This window comes from Urocitellus parryii, chromosome 9 (assembly GCF_045843805.1).
Source record: "Urocitellus parryii isolate mUroPar1 chromosome 9, mUroPar1.hap1, whole genome shotgun sequence".
Lineage (NCBI taxonomy): Eukaryota > Metazoa > Chordata > Mammalia > Rodentia > Sciuridae > Urocitellus > Urocitellus parryii.
Genome location: NC_135539.1, coordinates 59,215,422 through 59,237,859, shown reverse-complemented (window position 1 = coordinate 59,237,859; position 22,438 = coordinate 59,215,422). Strand labels below are relative to the sequence as shown.

The following is a 22,438-nucleotide window of genomic DNA, read 5'->3' as shown; positions in this document are numbered from 1 at the left end:
AGTATACAAATAGTAAGAACTTTAAGGCCATATGCATCACATAAATTTTGTAAAGAAGATAAATCTGAAATGTGTTACATATTACCATAGCTTTTAATTTATTCATTTGTGTTTATTCTCTCCACTCTATTCACACCCACATTTTTGCACATACCACAAATTAACCAGAAAGAAACTGACTTATGGAGTCAAAATAGGTGTTTAATAAATATTGATTTGAGTGAGTTAACAAGATTAACATTTGTGGTTTGCTTCTATGAAATATTATCATGGGATACGCTTTCATCTCCTTTCTCTTTATGATCTTCTCCTAGTCCTTTTTCCTTAGTGTTGAGGCTCCTATCCACAAGCACAGTTATACAAAGCCTCTCTCTTTCCTTTTGCTATGACCTCATCTTTCCCTCTATCTCTGTAGCTTGATTTTTCTTCACATATGTTTGCCTAAAAATGCCAAATATAATTCATATTTGTCATTGTAAACATGTAAAATATAATGTCTTAGCATTTGCTGCCACAAAAGTCTCAGTAATGTAAAAACATGTTCATGATTCATTAAGTATTGAGGGAGGATAAAATAGTTTACATAAGATTATCTGATTTCTATTTTAAATAACATACATGTGAAAAAATTCTATAAGACTGTTAAATAGTACTTTAAGCATTATCAATGTGGGATAGATTTATAGGTTATATTTATTTTCTTTTCAATAAATTTATATTTTTATAATCAGGAGAGTTATTCTAATAACATAAAACATGTGTCTCATATTTTTCATTTGCATATATGCTTTTATTCCCAGTGAATTATATAAACATGAGAATGTCATGTGCCAATATCATTTAGACTCAAAAGAGGAGACATTAGTAAATATATTTCAATGCCACACAAAGCACTGCTGATATCAATGGCATATGTATCGCTACAAGGAACCCTATACCACCTTAAACAGTAGTCCCTGAGCTTTGTCAACTGGGTGGGAAAATGGGATAACACAGTGGAATTCCCAAGATTACATAATGGGAAAAAGCATAGCATCTTGGGATGTCTTAAGGCCAGGAGAGCCACCTACCACATGACTTTGCATAAATTACCTTTCTAGAGATAACCACTTTGCTTTTACACACACACTCACATGTTCATGTGCCACGTAATGATTTCTCAGTTGATGATGGACTATGTGAATGACAGTCTGTAATGTTATATCACCTAGTGACATTTTAACCATTCTATTTGTTTAGTGTACTTATACTCCATGATATTTTCACAAAGACACAGCCGCCTAACAACACATAGCTCAGAATCTGTTTCTCCACTGTTAGGAGATATGACTCTATGAAAAATAGTACCTGTGAAAGTCAGATAATGCCAGATTAAAGTGATTGCTACTTCCACTAATGGATATACTAATCCACACCCACTTGAAGAGACTGATCTTTTGGTAAAATGATATCCTTATGATATGTCTTCTGACATTTCCAGTGTTACAAGAACTCGATATTTTCACACTGCTAAGTGGATAATGCCTAGCTATAGACTAATTGAATTATGATGATTCTTTAAAAGGGCATCATTAATCAAATTTATTTTATAATTAGATTATTATCACTGACCATATCAGTAATGACATTTATCAGATGCCATCAACAAGCTAGAGATTCATTAGCTACTGAAAAAAATAACCTTTCCCCAGCTTCTTCAAAAATGAGCCTGAGGGATTCATGTGCACTTTTATTGTGATAAAACTGATAATTGCTCTCAAGGAAGGTCATAGCTTTGTGGAAGGAGCACAGGCTTTTCCAGCTGCCACAGGCAATAGGAACTGATTCTGAGAGATGCTGTCCAAGCATTTCTGAGCACGGCAGGCAGTAAGCCACTGTTGGCTGACTGATGTAGAGATGAGGCTCCTAGATCTGTGCTCATGGTGGGCCATTAACTCAAAAGATGGAACTGGAAAAGAGAAAATGGGCTATCTCAGGCTCCAAAATACCATGAGGAGCACCTTTGTCCTTACATGTGTCTATTCAACACTGGCAACTGGTTAGAGTAGGTTTTACAATTCAAGCCAATATACTGATTCTGCCCCCCCCCCCACATGGTGCTTTTCCTACTGGGAGGTTATAGAGGCTCAGTGACCTCCTTTCCACTCACCACAAAGTAACATGCTCTGAAAGTATGTTATTTTATGTTGGCCAAAGACTCTCTCTTTCTCAACAGTTTTACATTTCCAATACCAGCCATTCTATGAACGGTGGACTATTATTTATGTTTATTTTATAATCAGGTGTTATTAAATATTTATTTTAATTTCCCAAAGATGGAATAATTTTAAACTATATTTTTACAATCTTGTTATTCATGTGGTCAAGCAGATTGTCCTCAAGCTTCTGTAAAAATTAGAGTCTGTTTTTGTTTTTCTTCATCAATAAAAGGTAGATGAGGTAACCTAAGTCAAGCCTTCTATACTGTTTTTTCCCTATCATTAAATTTGGATAATATCATTGTCTTAATAATGATGAAGGGTTTAGTTCTGTTCTTATTGTTGTTTGTGGTGCTAGGGACGGAACCCAGGGCCTCCAGCGTTCTATGCAAGTGTTCTACCACCCAGCTGCAGCCCTGGTCCCCGAGGGACTCATGATGCAGGTTGGCTGGTGGAGTAGCACCTAGCACATGGTATGGAGGACACCAGAAGGCCAAGTGCTTTTGCTCATTGTCCTCTAGGAATGATATCAAAAGTCCCAAGAAGAATGGGTTAGATTGCCTAAGCAATCAGCTGGGAAGTCCTACCTAACAGTTACCTGACTTCTCTTTGATTAACTTAGAAGTCCTGGTTTACACAGTACACCTAATACAATAATTAAAAATAATAAAAGGAAAAGGAAAGAAAATTTAGATTTTCTTTTGGTCCTCTTTGCTCATCCAGAAGCACAATAACTGAGTTTTGTCAGTTGTTTTATCTCATATTCCCCCCATTTAATAAGTTTTAAATATTGGCATTACTCAACTACTTAGCATTTCTTCTGTTTGCTTTCTTAATTGTGTCCAAAGAACTTAGAATGTGGGTGCATTTCGCAATGCATTATTTTAGAAGGAACCGGGGAGTGGTTTCTTTGAAATGTTTCCTATTGATAATTCATTCAAATTGGCAGGACACTAAAGGGGACAGAGAGGTTTCTGTGAGATTCCTGGTTTGCCTGGGCCACATGCTTTGTTTTAAGGCTTTGGCCTTCTGCTAAATGGAGCTTGGCTCTGTACTGGCATGTGCTTCCCTCTCTGCCGAATCATTCTTCCACCAAGGAGACTAGTTTTCATGTTTTTCAAAGTGAAGCTAATTAGACAGGGGCCAGATAGAGCCTTTGCTACCCTCTAAATCACTCGCCTCTCCCTGGAACCCTTTTCTGCTTGATTCACAAGACTTGACCTTATCCACAATATTAAAACATGCCAACCGAAGGATTCTCCCTCATCTGCAGTCATTTCTGGCATCTCTGCCTCTGTCTGTTCAGGACTCTGAAGAAAAATTATAATCTGGAGCTAGATCCCACAAGTTGATGCTTTTTCTGAATTACTCATCCTTTCTTTCCTTTCAATTCCCTCCAAGTTTTTAGATTCATGATAGAATTCAGAATTAATAGACACTGTAGTATAATAAAGCCCAGGAAAATGTAATAAAAATTAAATTCCAACACATATAGAACCTTACCAATGTTAAACAACAAATATGTCTGAAATTTACTCTGAAGGAAGGAAAATAGTCATTTAAAAGAAAATCACAGGGAAATCTTTTATAGCTCAGAGGTTTCAATGATAAATACGTTGTCAAGTCATTAAGATAGAAGTAAGAGCAGTTATATCTTCCTGTCCCTTCATGGGCTCTGGTCCAAGGACAGAGTATTGTTCTATTTCAGGATGCTTCTCTTCCTATCAAATTCTCTTGTCTGATTAAATGGCACCTCTTGGCCATAAACTTGACTTTGATATCCACCTTGGCTCCTTGAAGATCTTCATCCAGACTTTTTTCTCTAGAAGACAATCACTCTAGATGTATTCTACTTGAGAGGTTTGTGTACATTTTGATTATGTAGGCAATTAGCTCCTCCTACCACTGTAGAAAATTGTTTAATATTATTATTTTCTGATGCCTGTGGTCTCTATCACCAAGTGCCTTGTCATGGATGAGTCAAGCTGACATTTTTTATCTAATGGAGTGATGTGATATATAGAGCTTGAGAAAAAGTATGTGTGTGAATTACGTAATACCTAGTGACATAGTATTTACAACTCATTTTCATGCTTATTTATAACTAGTCCCTGGAATGTCCTTAGACTTAGATAACTTGACCAATTTCTGATATTAAGTAGATGTTTGATTTCTTATGGGAAAAAATTGAGGACATCCTACCTTAATGAACTAACCACTGAAAGGATAAAAGAATGTTTTAATTCATGAAACAATTGCCAAATATTACAACTTTTAATTTTACCAAATCAGGTATTGAGAATAAGCAGGGTTATGAAGGGTTTGTTAGTTATTTGATATTTTATTTCCATCTACCAAAAAATTGAAATTCCCTCTCGACTTTCTCTACATCTCCTCAACAAACTTTCTTATTGTTGAATGCAAACTTTTATAGTTAATGGGGTTTTATTGTGTCTTACTTCTATTCCATAATAGTTTGTCCATAATTGAACTATTTTTAAAAAAAATTATTTGGAAGTATAATATAGAATAACCCATGCTACCTTCTGTGTCACAGAATTTCTGTACTTTTTCAAGCTAACTACTACTATGATAATCTATATCCTTAGGCCAACAACTTAGAAACTAACCTGGAGAGCAGGCTGTTTGACCAAAATATGGGTCCATGAGTTTAATATAGTATTAGCAATATTTCCCTGTATTCTGTGATTTATGGTTTTACAAATTTGTTCATTTTTGCTAATTAAAGATATTTCTATAACCAATGCAGAATGTTGTTTTTTTAATTCTCAAATTTATCCACTCTGAAATTTTAAAGTTCCAATAGAGCTGTTGTGTCTTCAAGAAGGGATCTCAGTTTTAATTAAAGCACATAATTTGACAGTATTCAAACTATGAATTGGAATCTAATCTATTCCTTTCTTGTCCTATTTTCCCCAATATCATATTGCTTCTGATTACATGACAAGGTCATTAAAGTTAAGTCTTTCATATTTTTAACTTGTAGATCAGTGTCCAACTAGAAGTATTTTTTTTAAATTTTAGCTGTAGATGGACACAATGCCTTTATTTATTTATTTATTTGTTTTTAAAGAGAGAGAATTTTTTTAATATTTATTTTTTTAATTTTCAGTGGTCACAACATTTTTATTTTATTTTTATATGGTGCTGAGGATCAAACCCAGCGCCTCACATGTGTGAGGCAAGCAGCGCTCTACCACTGAGCCACAATCCCAGACCAGAAGTATTTTTATTCCAGCAATATCAAAATAAGGGAATCCTTCAAGGTTAATTTAATAAATAGAATCTCAAACTGATACCTCAAGATTTCTTCAAGCTGGATAGAAACTTAGCTTATGAGTCAAGTGTGTTTCTAACATTACCTAAAGTTTGAATTGCATCAATCTTTTCTTTGCCTTTCTGTCCTTTGTCATTGTTGTACTGGGAAATGCACGCAGGGCCTTGGGCATGCTAGGCACACGCTTTACCACTAACCTACACCCTCAGCCCCAAACTGCATAAATATTTTCTAATAAAATTAGAATTTTACTTGGATAATACTCAGGTTCAAAAAGGAGAGATGAACTCTTTAATGCATAAACATATAAAAATAAGTATATTTGTCAAGATTCTGAAAGGTAGTAACTTATCTGCAAGTTAGCTGAGATATAAAATGGAGTTTATAGGGAAGATTCTTGATTATCTCATCAAGTAAAGTTTAAAAATAAAAAGGCAGTAATGGAATTCTAGAACAAGAGGAGTTAGTGGTAAGAACCCTTCCGCATGCTTCTCCCCATAGTTTGCTATTTTCTGTATAGTAACTTCGTTTTTCCTAACCTCTTCCTTCATGTGTCAGGAAATATTACTGCAGATGTTTTCTTAATTTAACATCTTTGGTTGATACCATTGCTTACAGTTTGAACATGTCTGATTGGCTTACATCGGGTTTTACTGTCATATCTTGGAGTAATCACTCCATCTATCAACAGAACTGAGAATGATGGAGTTCTATCAACAATAATTACAACAATTGCAATAATAATAATAATATCCTATCATATTGATTAAAATTTTGTGGCCAATTAATGGGAAATTTAATTCAACTTGGCTTAAATGTGAAAGAGTGATTTACTGGCTTTCATTCCTGGAAAACCTCAAAGCTGAGTCCATTGTAGTCTGCTCAATCTACTGTTAAGTTGTGGCATCAAATATTCTAATGCTTCTGTTTTCACACTGTGCTGCTCCAGTGTGAGTCTTCCCTTAACACTGGCTCCTCTATGGCTGTAGTGTAGGTGTCCTCACAGTAGAGATGTGTCCTTATCCACAACCAGGAAGAAAAATGACATGAATCCAGAGGTATGCTGAAGTTAAGTGGTACCTGTACGATCTCCCAAGCGTCAATATTCTGTATTTAATTATCTCATGTTGATAGCTTGAAATTGGCTGTGATGGGAGTATTTTTACCATAGAAACTGGCAAATGCTATAATTCAGGAATTATTTTTCTGTGTCAGAGTTATTTCTTATATTTACCAATGTACTGCTTCCTTCTTTTCAGATTCCAAAAAAGGCTCTTGAGATTGATGCATATTGGGTTGGCTTAGGTCACATGACCACCCTTGGGCCAAGGTCTATGGCCAGGGGACCTGAAATTATAAAGTAAATATGTATCATAATTTCCCCAATTTATATAACAAAGGTTTTCACTAAATAGGCAGTCAGATTTCATAGTCCATTATGATATGTGCTCATATAGAAAATATTGATGTAGTTTGGGTCATTTTCAATGGGGAATTTGTAAATAAATGAAGTTTTCATATGGGTAAGGAGGTATTAAATATATGTTTCAATTAGCAACGGCATGAATTAAAAGAATTGTTACAGGCTGGGAGCAGTGGCGCACGCCTGAAATCCCAGCGGCTTGGGAGGCTGAGGCAGGAGGATCACAAGTTCAAAGCTAGCCTCAGCAAAAGTGAGGCGCTAAGCAACTCACTGAGACCCTGTCTCCAAATAAAATACAAAAAACAGGACTGGGGATGTGGTTCAGAAGTTGAGTGTCCCTGAGTGCAATTCCTGGTACCTCCCCACTATCAAAAAAAAATTGTTACTGTTTGTCAATGATAATGCAAAAAGTATTCTACATCATTGGTCATTAGTCATCAGAACAATGTAAACTAGACATTATGGTGAGGCACCATTTCACATACCCCAGACTATATCAAAAAGGAAAAACTATATCAAATTCAGGCAGAGCAATGAGAAGTCTCTTGCTTTCCTTTAAGAATGTACACTCACATAACCACTTTGAATAACCAGTTGACAGTTTCCTATAAAATTAAATACATGCCTAATTTATGATCTAGGAATTTCACTCCTAGACAATAACCCAGGAGAAATATGTTGATATCAAGAATAATTAATAATTAAGAAATGGATAAAGGATCTGAATAGACATTTCTTCAGTGAAGATACACAAATGGACAATAAGCATATGAAAAGATGCTTGGTATCATTAGTCACAGAAAAATTCAAATGAAAGCCACCATCAGCTACTACTTCATGCCCATTAGGATGGCGATAATAAAAGTCAACAATAATAAGTGTTGGCAAGAATGTGGATAAAATGGAATCCTTGTGCATTGTGGGTGTGGTTATAAAAATGATATAGCCACTCAGGAAAACAGAATGGCAGGACCTCAAAATATTAAACACAGAGTTTTCTTCTGATCCAGGAATTCTTCTCCTAGTTATATACTGAGGAGAATTGAAGACTTATTGGTGCTCATCAAATGATAAATAAATTTTTAAACTGTGGCATAGCCATACGAGGAAATATTATTCAGCCATGGAAAGGAATGAAGTTCTGATATATGCTATACCATGGATGAACCTCAGAAGCATTATGTTAAGTAAAAGAACCAATCTCCAAAGGTCACATTATATGATTCTGTTTATGTGAAATGTCCAGAATAGACAAATCTAGAGACATAGAAATAGATTAATAGTTGCCCAGAGAAAGTGGAGAAGATGGGTGGGGACTGCCAGTGGTGCAGGTTTGCAAATGAATGGTGACAATGTGGAACTGGGAAGATGGTCAAATACCCAAAGTGCTGTGGGAGTGAGAATTGGTGACACCTTTTCAAAGGACCAACTGATAAACCTGGAGAAGAATCTTACCTTAGTCCCATTAAGTCAAGCTCCAAGTATTTAGTGTAATGAAACAATAAGAAGCTTCCTCAAATATTTTTGTATAAGAATGTTTGTATTGACAATAATTTTAGTCATGAAAATGGGGAGAAGATAGGATTTATCGACAATAGAGTGAATGTAGAATGGCACATCTACATGTTGGAATTTGATGTGTGCATTAATAAAATGTTTTCCAGGACTACCTAATCATAGAGAGTATGTGATGCTATGTTATTATTGTTAATAAAAACTAGGTTATGAAAGATTGTGCTCTCTAAGATTCCAACTAATGTTTTAATAGTATACAATCACCTGTAAAAAGGAGTATAGTAGTAGGACACATCTTCTTAATTTCTCGTGTGTGCTATTTAATATTTTCTTAGAAAAATATAGAGAATATGTTTGTTTTATGATTTGTTTTTTGAAAACAAGACAATGATAAGTGTTCTTACAAACATGAAAGCCTTAAGCTAATATGGTTGCTTTGAATGTTGAAGGTGGCTGTTCAATAAATATTAAGAAATTTCTAACCATCTCTCTGTGGTGTGGGAGTCTCTTATCTCCACACAAGCTTTGGGCCAAGTTCTCCACAGTAGCGCTATAGACATTTGGGGCAGGTAGTTTTTGTTGTAGCAGGAAGGCTGGGTGTGGAATGGTCCCGTGCTTTGCAGCATATCTAGCAACGTCCCTGTCTTCTACCCCACCCTCTAGTGTGGCAGCAAAAACATCTTTAGTTATAGCAAGTATCCCCTGGGAGACAGAAGTGTCCCCAGCTTGAATCACAGAATTGAAGGAGCCATTTCATAAAGGAAGAAAATCCAGAATTGTTTCAGGGAATTCATCCATTGCACCGTTCTGTCTGGTTGTGCCTGCCTCTCTGTTTAGTATACAGGGTAAATATCATTTCCTCAGGAAACAAAGTTCAACATTGACATACCAAAATGTCTCTTGGTTCTCATGTTAATTTCCTATCCGTTGCATGAATTATCACAGTGTTCTTTTTTTTCTAGGGGGTGGGTACCAGGGATTGAATTCAGGAGCACTCGACCACTGAGCCACATCCCCAGCCCTATTTTGTATTTTACTTAGAGACAGCGTCTCACTGATGTGCTTAGTGAGGCTGATTTTGAACTTGTGATCCTCCTGCCTCAGCCTCCCAAACTGCTAGGATTATAGACATGCAGCATTCGCCCAGCAAGGTTTCATTTTGATGTTTACAGCATTGATTGTGTGGTTTCTGCTCTTTTTTTTTTTCAAGTGCTTGCTTATTTATTGTAAATCTTGTTTTTATAAATTTAACATAAACCACTATTCAAGGTAACACCTGGAAATAGATATTTTATTCATTGTTTAGTATATGTTCTTAATAAAAATTCTAAGGAGTAGAATTACTAGACCAAATTATTTCATTTTGATGATTTTTTTTAAGACACGGATCTCACTATATTGCCCTGGCAGACCTCCAACTCCTGGGATTTTTTTTAAAATTTGTTCTAATTAGTTAAACATGACATTAAAATGCATTTGGATACATTATACACAAATGGAGCACATCTTCTCATTGCTCTGGCTGTACATGTTGCAGAGTCATGCTGGTTGTGAGTCGTGTCATCATACATGTACATTCTGATCTTCATGCTGGTTGTTCCTTGCTCTGCACAGCTCGCTCAGCCATCACCGGGAGCTGTGAGAATGATGGCCTGCACATTGTCAGAGGTCGAAGTCTCTCCTCCACACCTGTTGCCACCGTGTGTGGTGATGAGACCTTGGATCCTATCACCCTGACTGGTCCCGTGCTGCTGAACTTCTACTCCAACGCACACACCCCGGACCTGGGATTCAAGCTTTCCTACAGGAAACTCTGTGAGTAACCACAGTGATGTAGTTTGAAATTTTCTGTTTTTCTTGAGTAATTTACACAAGGAGTTTTCATTGTGATTCACACATCACCAACTCGAAGATTCAGAGACATGAAGGGAAAAACTCACAAATGAGGCATATGGGAGAAAGTACTTAGACTGTCTTTTTCTTAAAAAAAGAGACCTTTTGTGAACTTTGGCTAGACCTCCTCTTTGAAAATCAGATGCATAATTGGAATCTACTTTGTAATATAAGTTAAAATGAATGTTCTTGCTGTTTTTTTTTTTTTGTATATTACATAAAGATGCCTCTTGGCCTGAATTATCCTGAATTATTCAGACGCCTAATTTATTCCTCAAGTCGCTTTGTTACAATGAAAAATAATATAAATCTAGAGGAAATATAAGAGAATATCTTTATGATCTTCTGATAGGAAGAAAAGAATATTTAAACAATATGCAAAATGCACAAGCCCTATGGGACAAGCTTGATATACTCAACTCTGTTAAAATTTGTCTGTAACAAAGGCAAAGTGAAAAAGGACACAGACTGGGTAATGAATGCCTTTGTAACTACCAAGAAAATGATAGTATTTTTCTGTTTCAAATGGTCTTTTCCCCTCCTTCTGGGCGAGTCTACTGACTCCATTTTTCTCATAGCACCTCTACTTCAGTGAAATGGGCACATAAAACTCATAAAACCTTTCCTGGCTTTGTTCTGTCTTTGCCTGATCCAATCTATTGCTAAAGGTAGAAAGTTAAATATTGCTTCCCTTCAAATCAATTTCTGTCCCATCCACAGAGAAGACTAAACATGTCTAATTACCATGAAAAAGGCCTGCATTTTTCTTTGACACTAGTTTCTATCTGAATCCTGAGCCCCAACATTTGTAAAGTAGATTCTGCGTGGCTTTGGAGGTCTGTTGGCACCCACCAAACAGAACTGGGCAGTTAATATTTCTTCCCTTACTGTCTTGGTGCATAAAGAGAAGGATTCTTTTGGTACAACCTCTGCTTTGGAGAGTTAAACCTCTTGCTTCATATTCTTCAGCTCTTTAATCCCTCATTTTTCATGAAGCATGGTAGGCACGTTTCAATATATCTAGTCTATAAGGCTCACTCTGAGAGCGTTGCTGATACTGACTTCAAATCTCAACAGTGTATGAAAATGGAAGGGATTTAAGTTTTGGTAAACTTTCCAAGACCACATAACCAAATGAAATAGAGGAATTGCTACCCAGATCTGACATTTAATTCTCTGCAGATGTACCCAGAGGTCTGAGCACCAGAAAACTTTGAGGCATACAGAGAAGAGCTTTCCCTGAAAGCGGGCTCAGTCAAGGCAAAAACAATAAATATATAAAAACTTCAAATGCCAGCCTAAGGTTGTTTCTCATTTCTAAGAGAAATAGGTGGAGCACGCCCATTGATAGTGTATGCTCCATGGAAACATCATCAAAATGCACTAATCTCATTATTATTTTGAATCATGAAGTAAATAACCAAAGCCTTTCTCACTGTGATGAGAGGGTAGCATTTGCCATCATTAGCTGGCACTGTCTGATCCCTCTTATGTGAAAGCCAAAGCAAAAATAATGTGTTTTTTAAAGGAGTTTTGTTATATTCCTAGGGCTGTTGTTTTATTGTTTTGTGGGTGTAACTAAGGGATTTGGGCTATGAATTGCTGGGGTCAGAGTGAGGAACAGCCCTTCCTTCCTCATGCTTATTAAGGATAAACAATATGAATTTGGGCAAGCAGAGTCTTTACCAATCTCACACCTAAATACAAATAAAGAAGACTGGAGAGCTACACAGTTGACCCAGAGGAAAATAAACAGGAGAGTTCCAAAACTGGTTTCTAGTACTTTACTTTATAATATCCATAACAGGAAGACTTGTATCTGTATCATTTAAGATTTCTAGATTGCAGTCCTTCCCAGATCTCGATGGCCGGAGCTTGTCTTGGGTTCTACCTGCCTTTCCTAAACTTCCAGTTATCACTGTCTCTTCCCTCTGTCAGTCTGTCCGTTAAATAGAGCAAAAGGACAGTTATGCCCCAACACGTGAAATGTTATTTCTCTGACCGTTAATTTGACTCAGACTTACACCTTTCCAAAATGTGCCTTAAAATATTCTTCCCTGTCTTTCCTTCCTGTCTCCTGTTTTTCTTTCCAGTGGGGGGAAAAAAATCAGAATCATTTGTAACCACAATGAAGGGGTATTAATCTATCTTAAGAAAAATGAGTATGAGCTCTCCTATGGAAAAATGTGCAATCATATAGAAAAACTTAAAATTATTTTTCCATGCTTAAGTAGTACGTGTGTTCTCTACGTGTTTCTTGCCTTCTGTTGCAGCCTGTGGAGGTACGTTCAACTCTACTGGGGTCATCAGGAGTCCTTCCTACTCGTATTCCGACTACCCCAACAATCTCTACTGTGTGTACAACATCACTGTGAGAGACAACAGAGTGGTTCTGCTCAAGTACGTGGAATGGATTTTTGTTTATTTTGGTTTTGGTATCGAGGATTGAACCCAGGGGTGCTTAAACACTGAGCCACATCCCCAGCCCATTTTTGTATTTTATTTAGAGACAGAGTCTCTTTGAGTTGCTTAGGGACTCACTAAATTGCCCAGGCTGGCTTTGAACTCGAAGTCCTCCTGGCTCAGTCATCTGAGCTGCTGGCATTACAGGTGTGCACCACCTTCCTGACCAGATTTGCTTCTTTTTTAAGAAAATACCTTTAGCTTTATTCACACATACAAAACAAACAAACACACACACACACACACACACAAGACCACCCCCCCTATTCCTTTACTGATAGCACTGATTGACCACAGTGGTCCATAAGGAAATCAAGAAGAAGGAAGAGTGAGGTTCCTATATGATAGCAAAACAGTTGACATCTGTTGGGAATTTGTGATACATGACAAACTTTATTAACACTTTCCTTAATTGTCTTATTTTATTCTTAAAACAGTCAGAAGATAGATGTATCTCACATTTCTCTCACAGTGAGAAACCAGAGGCTCAGAAGGATCACATAGTTTTCCCAAAGTGTTGAAGAGTCACCTTCTGAGTCCATGTCCTGTTTTCCCTTCAAGATCATATCCTTAATGTTTCCCTCTGCAGTCTCTCAAAGATCAATTTTCTAACTGCTAAGAAATTTATTGTTATTCTTGACTCAAAATACCTCCAGACTTGCACTGTAAGAGATGCATATGTCATTCTCCATTATTCCTCTGATGAGAGCAGGCCATGAAGCCCACTGTTCTCTAGAAGGATGAGGTTCAAGACTGCTTCCATCACATATTTCTAGCACTTGTGGTTTACAGTCCCTGGTAGGATTTTCCACCTAAAAGCCTGACAGGCTTGGATGACACCTGCCTGCCTCCTCCCTATTTGTCTGTGATCGCTTTCTGCCCTAGGAAGTGTGGGTGGAGACCTTGGACAGTAAGGCAGGTCTCACCCAGCTCACTGTGGCTTCTGTATGAGTCAGTAAGTGCTCTACAGACTTAACCTTGAAGAAAAGGGCAGATCACACCTGGTACTATTTATAAGGAACTTGTGTCTCAGGGGCCCAAAGTCTTTAAGTCTTAGGGATAAAAAAAAAAAAATACAAAACCAAACACAGGGCCAGAAGCTAGGAGTCCTGAGTAGGGGTTACATGCCCAGGAGCAAAAGCACAAAGGATAGCTCTTCCCACTTCCGCTGTTTCTTACACGTGCAAGATTATTGTCTTCATCAGTTCAGGCTGCTATCCCCAAACACCATAAACTGAGTGCTTAAAACAACACAAATTTTCATACTTTTGGAGACTGGGAAATCCAAGATCAAGGCAGTTTCAGCATTGGGAGAGGGTCACTTTTTGCCTATTAGAAGATTCCTTCCTGCTGTGTCCTTAGTGGTAGAAGAAGTGAGGGTCTCTCTTGGGCTTCTTTTATAAAGGCACCAAATCCCTTTCTTGAAGGCACTGCTCCATGACCTAACCACCTCCCAAATCTCCACTTCCTAATACCATTACTCTGGGGATGAGGATTTCAACATAGGAATTTGAGGGATATAAACCTTCAGACAGTGGTTGATAGATATATCAGCTCATCTAGATACGACACCTATGATATACATATAAATGTACATATATATATATATTTTTTCTAGCTGGATCCTGGGGTTCACTGTAGTCATAGTTCACATCTGCATTTTTGGAAATATATTTATTTATTATTTAAAAAACCTACATTCTGTGAAAGATTTTATTCTGAGTGCCATGCGGATAGACATATTAGTGAAACATAAATACACCTACCTCGGCTCTAAAAAGATGCTGGCCACATAAGATTTCTTGTCAATTGGTTTTTCCTGATATCTTCTGAGAAAGTGATACAAAATAAAAGCCAAAATAGATTTGAGATCCCTTGGAAACTCAGAATTTATCTTTCTTTGTGGATTCTTATTTTGGAAAATAATTGCGTTGTCTCTGGAGAATAAAAACAAGTCTAGGTGGTTGGAAATGGTCTTTCCATTGTTCTGCCTGGTCTTTTTTGACAAAAACATTAAATATCATATGAAGCAGAAGAAAATCAAGAATTTTTTCATCCTGATCTTTTATCTTCAGTTTGAAACCATTCAACCAACCAACATGTTTTAGGAAAATAAAAAAAAAAAAAACATTGATTTTTTTTTTTTTTTTTACTTAAGGTTCTTAAAAGGAAGTACTTATTCATTAGGTATTTTCAAAAATTATTCCATATTATGGTGTTATTTATTAATGCTGGTAGCAAAAAAAAATAATAATAATAATGGGAAGGCAGAACAACCTACAAAAACAAGGACAGGATACCAAATAATTTAAACAAATTTTAAAAACTAAGCCATCGTAAGCCTACCACAAAATCCTGAAGTAATTCCAGTTGGAAGCCTTGCTTGTTTGGAACTCTGAGAATAGTTACTCAAAATGATTAAGCAAAGGCCTCGGTTAAAACATTGTGAAGGCCTTAAGGAATTGTTAGGACTACATACATAAGGAGAGGTTAGAAGAAGTCACAAACGGGCTGGGGCTGTAGCTCAGTTGATAGAGTGCTTGTCTTGCATGCACAAGGCCCTGGGTTCAATCCCCAGCACCATTAAATAAATAAATAAATAAATAAATAAATAAATAAATAACAACCCCAAGGCATACCAGGGAAGCCATCTCGACTCTTTAGGTTTATTTCTCCTTTGTACAAGTGTGGCCAGCATGGCCTAGCAAGGAGGCTCTGCTTACCATGGAAGATTTCATTTCTACATCTGCTTCCATGATCATCACTGGGAAGGCAATGTATCAAAACTAGTAATAGTGTTAAAAAGTTCTTCCCTAAGGTAATAGGTATTACTCCTGTTTACATTTCCATGGTCGAAGCAAGCCCTCTAGACACAGCAGACCTCGGTGTGTATGTCTAAGGGCAGCTGTACCAGGTGTCAGGAAGGCAGAGCAGGACTATCTGGGCAAGTTCCAGTGACAACCACCATGATTCTAAATATGAAATCGTAATTAGGGCAATTAAATGAGACCCCCCCCCCAAAAAAAAATTTAGTTTATTCTTTTCTACCATAAATTTTATATTTTTAAGTCTTTTATGAGAAACAATTATTTCTTATCTGCTTTTTTGAAATCATCATCATAATTTCATTTTATTGAGCATCTACTGTCTATCAGATGCTATAGATTGTTTTTTACATATTGTTGTATTTAACTTTACTGTAAACTCCATTTTAAAAGAGGGAAACAAAGACTAAGAACAAGAATGAAGCTGATTCTAAAACCCACATTTCTTCGATTCTAGAATGTTCACATACTTTCAAGAAGTAAAGAATAGGAAAATAGTACCACTTTATTTTAAAAACTACCCAGAGAAGAGTAAATCCCATGCTCCTAGTGAGACTAAAAACCTGAAGTGTTGCTGGAGTGATAAACATTATTGTTCAACTTATTAAAACATGATCTCATATGGATTTTAATATGTCCTAGGCTATCAACTCTTTGAATGTAAGACTGTATCTTACTCATCTTTTAAGTTCCCAGCTCCTATCACAGTTTTTGGCATATCCTAGTTACTCAAAAACATCTGGTTAAACTTTTTGAAGTAGTGTCTTATTTATAAAATTTCCTACCAAGTGAAGCCCAGGCATTGTGCTATTAGTTTTTGGTGTGTGTGTGTGTGTGTGTGTGTGTGTGTGTGTGTGTGTGTGTGTGAAGGACTAAAGATACAATTTAATGGGCATCTGACAGAGAACATGAGCATTAACAAGGTTTGTTGCACAGGTTTGGAGATTTTAACGTGGCTCTGTCCGCCTTCTGCTCTCACGACTACCTGGCGGTGTATGATGGTCCCAACATGAGCGATCCCCTTCTTGGAAAATTCTGCGGTTCCAAGCTCCCCCCAATTGTTAAGAGCAGCAGTAACAGCATGGTCCTGGTATTTAAGACAGATTCTGTTCAAACAGCAAGAGGCTGGAGGGCAATTTTCCGGGCGACATTAGGTAAGGATTTTGGAAGTGTCAATCTTTTTCGTGACTCCTACTGTTCTACTTTAATTATTATTTTTTTTCCTTTATAACTGCATTTAAGAGTAGAGGACTATCTTGCATACATCTTGGTTTTAAAAATTATGTATGAAGTCTTTGGGTTAAAAAAATTCCAACATAAAAAAGAAAAAAACATAAAAAAATATTTAAAAAGAACAAAAATAAAAAACAAAAACAAAAACAAAACATTAAACCCATTTACCTCTCCCACAGGCAAAGGCAGATCTGCCTACCTAACCAACCTCCAAAGAGACCCAAACTTCATATTATCAACTTCAGAAAGCGTGAAAGTTGAACTTAAAGATAGGCAAGAGCCAGGCCAAGAAGGAGGTCCCCAGTGACCACACCAACTTTACCCCTAAAATGGGGAAGAGTCTTGGAGGATTTTAAGTGTTCACCTCATAGCCAGACCTGATTATCCAAAAAAAAAAAAAAAAAAAAAAAAAAAAAAAAGGCTGGAGGGCCCTACAACCTGAGAAGGAAGAAGCTTCTCACAGAAATTCTAATGGAAAATAGCTGAGACTTAAACTAACTCTCGTGGAACTAGAGGCAGAGGACAGGGTGAAACTCTGAAGAGATTCTGAGAAGGGAGACCACAGCAGAAGTACAGCATTTGGAACCTGGTGATATGTTACATCAGGATGTGGGAGTTGGAGTCAGATCTTACGGGTGATTTATAGAGTGTTGGTAACGTTGACTAAGTTTAGGGGGCTATGTCATTTATTTTGGTGCATTTGGGATTGAGGGCCTGTCAGATATCTAAATGCAGGGATCAAGGACCAAGTTGATGCTTGAGAAGCAATTTGGATTTCAGAGAGTGGTCTTGAAAATATCAGGAGGTGGCAGGTAAAGCTAGGTAAAGGTAAATTGAAAATAACACCCCAGTTTATTGTCACTGCGGGTGAGACAATTATCTATATAAATTTGGCCTAGAAGTTCAAATCATTTAAAATCAAAGGTAATCAGTTCTCTGTTTATCTATACTAATTACACCTAGGCATAATTTCTGTGTGACTCTGGAAAGTGTTTTGACTCTTCCACTTGATTATTAATGTGATTAGTGTTCTGGAACTTAACAGCTCCCTGGATTTCCCCGTGCTTTTTTGTATGATAATAATCCTGACTCACTTTTCCAAATCAATCTCTCTCTTTCTCTCTCTACTGGGGATTGAACCTAGGGACACTTAACCACTAAGCCACATCCCCAGTCCTTTTTATGTTTTATTTTGAGACAAGGTCTCATAAATTGCTTAGAGCCTTGCTAAATTGCTGAGGCTGATTTTGAACTTTCGATCCTCCCGCCTCAGCCTCCCAAGCCACTGGGATTGTAGGCACATGCCACGGCGCCCAGCACAACTCTTTCTCTTTACCCCAAGATGTGAGTAACCTTCACCTCTCTGATACAAAAACAGAGATTACCTGAAACTTCTTTACATTTGAACAGTTCATTTGTTGTGTGCTTCCTAAAGGAAGGAGTTAGACATTTGTGTTTGAAAAGCATCCCCCTAAAACTACAGATGACTTTGTATCAGAGAAAATCACTTTGCTGCCTAGCCTCCCTAACTGTGTCGGCAGTAACCAGAGAGCAAGTCTCAGGAAAAGAAGAGTGTTGTCTTCATTGAGTGGTGTAAGAGAAGTGATTAATTTCCTTTGGAGTTATCTGGCACTGAGGAGCTCACATATTCTTGCCTTGAGCCCAGTCTTTAAAACCAAATGGCGGTGCCCGTTTGCATTTGCTGTGCATCCTGCTTTCAAGTTGTTTCTTTTTTCCCTCATCTGTGCTCACATGGCCATTGAAATACCCACCTGGAAGCTCTGCACACTGCTGTCACAGGCACGAAGTCCCCCACGTTAGCCAGGGCTCTCAGGCCTCATTAAATGACCATGTCTTTCTGAGCTACAAAGAAGACTTTCTAAACTGAATGATTTTACTGAACTGAAGTAACACAGAAGCAAAAAAAAAAAAAAAAAAAGTACACTGTCAGGGACATTGTTCCTGCATGAGTCACAGAACACTTTGAGTAAATTACTGTTTGCCTCTGATCTCAGAGAAAAGGTTGAAGTGGAGAGAGAGCAGAAAGGGGATTTCATTACTTGCTAGCACTGTGCTGCCATTGTGTTTCATGAGAACTTTTACCTCCCTGTCATCTGTGTGAATGCCATCGGCTGCTAGGAGATATTTAAGAAATGATTTTAGCTAATCTTTAAAGATAAATTTTTAACCTAAGTATTATAACTTGGTATTAGGTCCTACAAAGCCTCAAAATCCACATAAGAGGTTTATTATTTTAAAGAACTTTTCATTCTTGTTGGTTGTATGAAGAAATGGGAATCAGCAACAAAAAACAGCTTTAATTCTAGGGTTTATATAATCTTTTAGTTACAGATATGGATTTCAGAAAAGTTAGACGTGGCTAATAGGGTATTAGCCCTCCTCCTTGAACTCATCCGTTTAAAACCACCCCGGCTTTCTTGTAAGGAAAGGGAAAGCAACTTTGTGAAAGAGACAGTGCATTTTCCCAAGGCTCTCAGTTCACCTAGGAAGGAACATCCTCAGTGCATAAATAATGGATGTGGAGAGGAGATCATTGGAGTCTGTAACATTTCCCTTTAGCTATATCTTGACTAAAGCCCTAAGTGGAGACTTGTAGCTTGGCTGTTTCGATTATATACTTGGCAATAATTTATGTACATCTGCCTTAATTTTACAGAAGTCAGAAAAGAGCCCAGTTTATATAATTGTGTGATTATTGCACAAAGTTCTCCTTGACGTTTGTTATATTTGTGTAGTAATGGGTCAGAGTGAATTGGTGGAAATAGCCCCTCATTGCTAATTGCTACATGTGTGTTGATTAAAATGCCTTGGAATTTCTGTTAGAATGGAATTTTTGTTAGAGCCTTTGTGTTGGATATGAGGTAAGGAGAAAGCAAAGCAAAGAGGGCTGAGGAGCTAACATCTATCTGTAATACAAATTCGCCTTCCCATATTTCCTGTGCATTTCAACACTACATGGATGATTGATCCTGAATGACTGATAACCAGAAAAATGATCATACTGGGCTTCAAGGATCTGTGAAACTTGAAATGACCTATAATTTGAGCATTTTTCTGGACCCCGTGCATAGCTTTCATCAGCTGTTCAGACTCTAGGTTCACAAAGTTTAAAAAGCCATTGGTTCTTTGGGTTTGGCTGAAGTGGGTGGGCTGTGCAGGGCAGAATTGACACTTACAAACACCCTTTAATCTAGCAACCTCTGCTAGATTAGCTTCAGCTTCTCCTTTACCATCAAAGTCTGCTTCAGTCATGACTCTGCTCTGTGTGTCACAGACAAAGCACTTGGCACTTGTGGGATATGATCGATCACAATCACGTCCATTCTTTCTTACTGGGCTGCTCTCATAACCAAAGCGTTGCTCAGCGGGTCTTTTCATGGCACACTAGGCACATTATACACTGACCTTCTAGATATGATATGAGACTGGGGATTTTAAACTCATGTGTTTACTGGGTAGCACCATTGTCGTTTCATTTTTTTTTTTTTTTCTGAAACAGTACATTCTGTACCACTTCAGAACTCACCTAGGAATTTAGCACAAGTAGGTTCTGAGTCATTTAAGTCAGTGAATTGCCCAGGAGAGTAAGGAGCGCCCCCTGCAGGATAACACATCATAGAAGGACAAGGCCCTGTCCCTGAAGAAGACAGCAATATCAGGGACAAGAGACATCAGTGGTTGGGAACAGGATACAGGGCTCATAGTTCCCTCAGCCACAGCCCAACTGTGTCCTTTTACCATGTTTTAAAGATTTTTCCTGAATGTTAAGGTAACAAGTAAGGCCACTGTCTTGCTTCACCTGGGGCATTTGTCATATGAAGAATGAATCAGGTGGCAGACTCTGAACCTTTGCTATGATAAAGGAAAAAATATCAAAACACATGTCTAACAAGGACACACTGACTCATTGTCCAACAAAAATAGAAATATAGCCTGATGGGAAGAGCTATAGATCAGGCCATGATCCAGTTGATGCGTCATGATACCCCTGGTGAGATGGCATTAGGAAAGTCCTACAACATTTCTGAGCTCAATTTTTATCCACTAAAAAAGATCAATCTGAAATATTACCTCTTTCTATTTTTTTGAGATAGAAAGCTAATTCCTATAAAGCACCTTAGCTGTCAAAAAGGAAGATAACATATTAGAAAGTAATGGTTCTAAATATCTGTAAGACTCCAACCTGCTCTCACCCCACCCACCCCAGCTAGAGAGTGGCTGAAGGGTGGCAATGGAAGAAGTCAACATTCTCAACAGAAGCTCTTCAAACTGAGTGATTTTTTACTCCTTCATACCCACCTTGCACTGACATCTAATTATAAAGTCCTCAAGTACGTTTTACAACTTGAATCTGAAATCAAAAGCTAAATTCTAATTAAATCCTAAGACCTTGCAGAGGCCTAGCACATAATTTTTACTTCAACAGTACTGACTGTATGAATGAATTAAAGAATAAAAGCATAATTTATGCCCGATTCAAAATTATATTTTATTATGAGACATATAACATGTATTATGTATTATATTAGATTCAACTCATTCTCAAAATTCAATGTGGTTGATATAGTTGAGCTCTTGCTCAGGGAGGTAAATGGAATCACTTTGTCCAGTGTTACAAACAGTGGACTCGGCTCAACATTTGGGTCAGGTATGTTTGGTGACCTGATTTTTGAGGTGGGCAGGGGGTACTGGGGATTGAACTCAGGGGCACTCAACCACTGAGCCACATCCCCAGCCCTGTTTTGTACTTTATTTAGAGACAGGGTCTCACTGAGTTGCTTAGCACCTTGCTTTTGCTGAGGCTGGCTTTGAACTCATGATCCTTGTGCTTCAGCCTCCTGAGCCTCTAGGATTACAGGTGTGTACCACTGCACCCGCTAGAGTCTGGACTTTTACTTGTTACCTTAACATTCAGGAAATATCTTTCAAACATGGTAAAGGACACAGTTGGGGGTATTGAGAGGAAGTTGAGGAAATTGAAAAATGGTTTGCTTGTAAATGAGGATAGGAAAAGAAGGGGGGGAAATGCTGAGGAGAGTCAGGGGCCACAAAGGAAAATAGTCTCAACAAATGGAGAAAAATCGAACATGTCAACTCCAGGCTTCTGCTTCTGTTCTATTTAACTTTCACAGTTGTGGTACTAAGTTTAACCTTTGAGGGACATTCTGAAATTGTGCAGCTAAACAATAAAAGAATAAGGCATAACATATTCAATGACATTTAAAATACATGTGTGTGTGTCTCTGGGTGCCTCTTGGCAGTCTGATGTAAGCTGCTAATCTACATGACTTTTTGAAGTACAAGAGCAATAAAATAGTTGAATTATCAGTTGAATAATTTGATAAACCACTGCTCACATACCTCTTAGTTTAGCAATAATGTGGGTATTGCTCGAAAGCAACCAGGGAATGTTATTTGTCTGGTTCCTTAATGTCATTTTCTCCCTCTTAACGAAGTCTGAGAATGAGATGAGCTGAAAGTCTAAACCCATTTATAGAAAACTAGACTAAGCTTATTTCCGCCCTTTCTAAGCCTGGTAACTTTCACTGTTGATTAGACTTCCCTAGGG

General features: G+C 37.5%; 1 protein-coding gene across 1 annotated transcript in view; it reads left to right on the top strand.

Annotated features, from left to right (window-relative positions):
• The window catches only part of Cubn (cubilin), a 280,054-nt gene that overhangs the window by 220,442 nt on the left and 37,174 nt on the right, over window positions 1–22,438 (top strand). Inside the window, exons 57-59 of the mRNA XM_026408130.2 lie at window positions 10,049–10,249; window positions 12,601–12,727; window positions 16,552–16,769. Of these exons, the coding sequence (XP_026263915.2) occupies window positions 10,049–10,249; window positions 12,601–12,727; window positions 16,552–16,769 (546 nt within the window). The remainder of the gene's footprint in view (window positions 1–10,048; window positions 10,250–12,600; window positions 12,728–16,551; window positions 16,770–22,438) is intronic.